The following is a 4,083-nucleotide window of genomic DNA, read 5'->3' on the forward strand; positions in this document are numbered from 1 at the left end:
AGTCCCTTGGCCGAGAAGTGATGGGGTCAGGTGTTTATCAATGGAGATTTGCCAAAGCTTTTATTTGAACGAGTAGAGCAGAGCCCTTGAGAACAGACGTACACTTGTGCAAAAATACTGGAGCATTTTTGGGACCAGGAAGTTGGTCTGGCTTGGCTTCAAATGTACAGTGCCTTCTGCATGCCCTCTGTCCCCAGGTCTCTCCACGCCTGGGGCACACAGGGTGGCATCTCCGGCAAGCCCTGATGGCCCTGCCCCACCTCAGTGAAGCTGTTCTGGCTCCGCTCTGATATCAGTGGCATGGTCTGACTCCCAGTAGTGATTCTGTGCTGCAGATGATGGGCTAGGCTATCAGACTCACAGCATAATCGGCTGCTTGGTGCTGCAGACACGCACACTGTCTTGCTACTTGCTGGACTGTAGAGCCCTGACTTGCTCCATCACTTCCAGGAACTCACTCATTGCCTGGGCATGAGCAGCAGGCTCCAGTGCCAGATGCTGGAAGAGGTTGAGGGGCTCGGCGTTCCGGAAGGCCTTGGGGACAGGAATGTGGCTGGCCAGGGTGCTGTTTCCAATCAGGAAGTGGTAGAGGCATTTCTCCTCCAGGCTATGGCGCAGGTACGAGAGGATGTCCTGCAGCCTCTGAGCTAGTTGTTCTGGGCGCCATTCCAACAGCGGCAGGAGGGGCAGTAGGTGCATCAGGGCGGTTTTGAAGTGGTAGGTGGTAAGGATCCTGTTCTCCAGAGTGGGCAGCCTGCATTCCTTGAGGTAGATGAGGATCTGGAGGCATTTCAGGTGACAGCTATCCTTTGGGGTGTACCTGCTCACCCACTGGAAGAACAGCATTTCCTGGACAGCGAAGGTCTCTAGCCAGACTGTGCTGCTCGGGGGGCCTGTCTCAGCCCCGTGGCTGGCCAGGAAGACCAGAGAGTCTCCCCGCTGCACCCCGAGTATGATCTCGATGGAGAGGTCCCTCCTGGACTCGCAAACCAGGCTGAGCTTGCAGGAGGAGGCGGAGGGCTGGGGTGTGAGCTGGAAGCTGTAGTTGTGAGCCACGAGGGCCCAGGCCTTGCCTACCAGGCTGTGGAACCAGAGGATGGTTTTTTCCACATCCAGGTGGGAGCTAGTGCACAAGAGGTGCACGCGGAAGGGCCCCTGGATGTTGTCACTCAGGTCTTCCTCGGCTTGGTGCAGGAGGCAGACCACGTCCCCCAGCAGCCTCTCCCTTTTGCACACGCACTCCAGCTCCACCAGGATGTGGCCGTGCTTCTCCAGAGCGCCCTCCACATTCTCCATCTCCAGGAGGAAGGAGTGCCCCTTGGGTGGCAGCAGGGGCACGAGCACCCGGTAGGCCTCAGAGTCCCTATGGGGGCACCAGCCTTCGAAGGCACTGGCCACGCCAAAGCAGTTCTGCAGCTGTGGGAGGAAGGTCTGGTAGGTGAGGACTTGGCAGACCTCCAGCAGGCTGTTCACCAGGCCTGCCACAAACTTGCAGGTGCTGGCCAGGTCCTCGGACACTCCCTGGAGGTGCTGTTCATAAAAGTGTTCCAGGGCCGCTCTGTCGGGGAAGTCGGGATGCTGGGTGCAGGAGCCCCCGGGCGCTGCTTCAGCATCGTCCTCCTCCTCCTCGCTGCTGGCATCCTCGCTGCTGGAGTCGTAGCCAGACTCGGGCGCCAGGCTTGGCCTGCAGAGCTCAAAGAGCAGGATAATGACCAGGAACCCACAGGACCATCCATTCCAGACCACGTCGTTGGGCCCCTGCTTGGCTGCCACCCTCAGCGCCGTGGTCCCCTCCTCCCCCTGGCTCTGGTTTGGCCCCAGGCTCTGGTGTGGGCCCGGCCTCTCCTCTTGGTTCCTCTGCTCAAACTCCAACTGCAGGCGCGTCATCTCCAGGGCCAGCTGCTGCTCCTGCTGCTGTGCCCGCTGCACTGTTGCCGGGTCCTGCTTGTCGCTGACCATCAGGGGATGGTGCACAATGACCAGCACGGCCAAGAAAAGCAGGCTGCCCACAGCCATGGCCTGGAGAAGGGGAGAGAAAACCACTCAGGGGCATAGGAGGGAAAGGTTGGGGAAGGGGTATCCTGCCCCCCTTCCCCCTTCTGCCAGAGCTTTGGGCAGCACCCCCAGGTGTCTGGCTGGGTGCTGCAGGAGCTGTACTGGGAGAGCACACAGCCTCCTCCATGAGGCACTGCAGGCCTGGAGCCAGCGTTTCACACACCCTGGCCCAGGCTGGGACTGGGAGAGGTCATCTCCCCTCCAGGCAAGGGGGTGGGAGCAGGGAGTTCATTCTCCGATGGGTGATTTGGGGAGTGGGTGAGCCTGGGGGCTCTGAAGGAAGGAGAGAGGGATTTGGTGTCTAGGGGGCAGGAAGCTATGAAGTAGGTGGGGTTTGGGCCCCTCGGATGGGTCAGAAGGATGGAGGCCGGGTGGGGTATCTGGAGTCTAGACCCGGGGTTTGGGGGAAGGTTGCTTGTGCTGCTGCAGTCATGGGAGAATGTGGGGGTCAAATTCCAGGTGCATTAGGCATGCTGGCTGTGAGTCATGGGTGGGATTTTCTGTTCTGTTTGGTCCTGAATCTGCAAATTTGTTTGATATCAGCCTGAGTTTGACTGCAGGTCTCTGCCAAGACACACCTTAGTGCTATATCGTTTGGAAGCTAATTGCTGGCGAATTAGGGAGGTAGGAATAGTCCACTGGAGTCAATGGGATCACTATCTAAACAACTCCCTGATGTGGGGGAGGTTTGGAGTCCACCCCAACCCCCACAGCCCTGAGTCTCATGTAGCCCCACAGGAGCTGGAAGCTGAGCGCTGTCTCATTGCCTTGAGGAGCTGCGTTCTGTCAGTTTCCTCTCTCTGAAACCACGGGGCCATCGTCAGCTGGGTACAAACGGTTCAGATCGTCCCATCTCTCCCTTAGAATGTGGGTCAGTGACCCAGGCTCCAAAGCCAACTGCTTTCCAAGACAATTGGTCCCTTAGTCGAAGCGCTGGAATTTATAGCGGAGCCAAAGAAATCCAAATTGCTGATAGGCAGCATCTGGGTCACTTGCAGTTAAATAATTCTGCCTACCCCCAAGCTTAGGAAAGGCTAGTTACTAACTAGCCATTAAGGCCACTGATTGGGGGGGCTTCATTTCTGAGTGCGTGGCCTGATGTCCAGAAGTGCGGAGCACCCACTACTCCAGTTTGCAGCCGCTCCGCACATGTGAAACTCAGGCCTGGTTGTCTCAAGCTGGGCACTTCAAATTAATGACCGCTCTTGGCAATTTGGTCCAATGCTTCTTAAATGCTAAAGACTCTCTTAAGGAACATGTGCTCCAGCAGTCAGGATGCTTGTCCAAGTCCGTGTTCGCTGCTCCAAGCTTTGCCTTGGGGCTCCCCCTCCATCTGCCTCCACCCAGCCTCTCCATACTCACTCTGTGGAGGCGTCACACTCTCTAAGGGAGGGTGCAGCTTAAGCCAGGGCTGGCCCATGCTACAACCCCGCCAAGAGCAACTCTTCTGGATGTTCCACTCGCATTGCGCTGGCTGGCCTGCCTTCCCCAGCCCCCGGCTTGCTGACACCAACCACTTTCCATTATTACCCACTCTCTGTGACATCACACCGGCCAGAATCCCTTTAAAGGGGCTGCACACGAAGCCCCATGTGTGCCCTGCAATGTCAGACCCTGCCCTGTCCCTCCGCCTCTCTGCCATTGCCCGTGTCCAGCTTTGGGCGATCCCAGCAGAGAGGTGTGACTGATGGGAACTGGAGCAGGGTAAAACTGGCGGGATGACTTGTGACCAGCCTGAAGTGCAATGTTTACCCCAGTCTGAGCAGCTCTGAGCAAAGCCAACCAGAGTCGTGGCAGGAGCTGGATTTTGAGCAAGTCTGGATCGGATGATAGTACCAGCTGGAACCCAGGCAGAAGCCCATGATTTTTTGGTCCATCCGTAGCAATTGCTGATAGAAAATGTGGCAAAAGACCATCTTGGCTTAACCACGAGATCTTGCATGACCTACAAAATAAAAAGGAGTCATATAAGAAATGGAAACTAGGTCAGATTACAAAGGATGAATATAGGCAAATAACACAGGAATG

General features: G+C 56.9%; 1 protein-coding gene across 1 annotated transcript; it reads right to left on the reverse strand.

The window, feature by feature from the left end:
* Positions 1-405: 405 nt before the first annotated feature.
* Positions 406-2,016, reverse strand: ITPRIPL1 (ITPRIP like 1). The gene has a single exon (XM_032763493.1). The coding sequence runs from the start codon at positions 2,014-2,016 to the stop codon at positions 406-408; it is 1,611 nt and encodes a 536-aa protein (XP_032619384.1).
* Positions 2,017-4,083: the final 2,067 nt, after the last annotated feature.

This window comes from Chelonoidis abingdonii, chromosome 2, assembly GCF_003597395.2.
Source record: "Chelonoidis abingdonii isolate Lonesome George chromosome 2, CheloAbing_2.0, whole genome shotgun sequence".
NCBI lineage: Eukaryota > Metazoa > Chordata > Testudines > Testudinidae > Chelonoidis > Chelonoidis abingdonii.

Coding starts and splice junctions, on each gene's coding strand:
- ITPRIPL1 (XM_032763493.1), bottom strand. CDS start 2,016: ATGGCTGTGGGCAGCCTGCTTTTCTTGGCCGTGCTGGTCATTGTGCAC.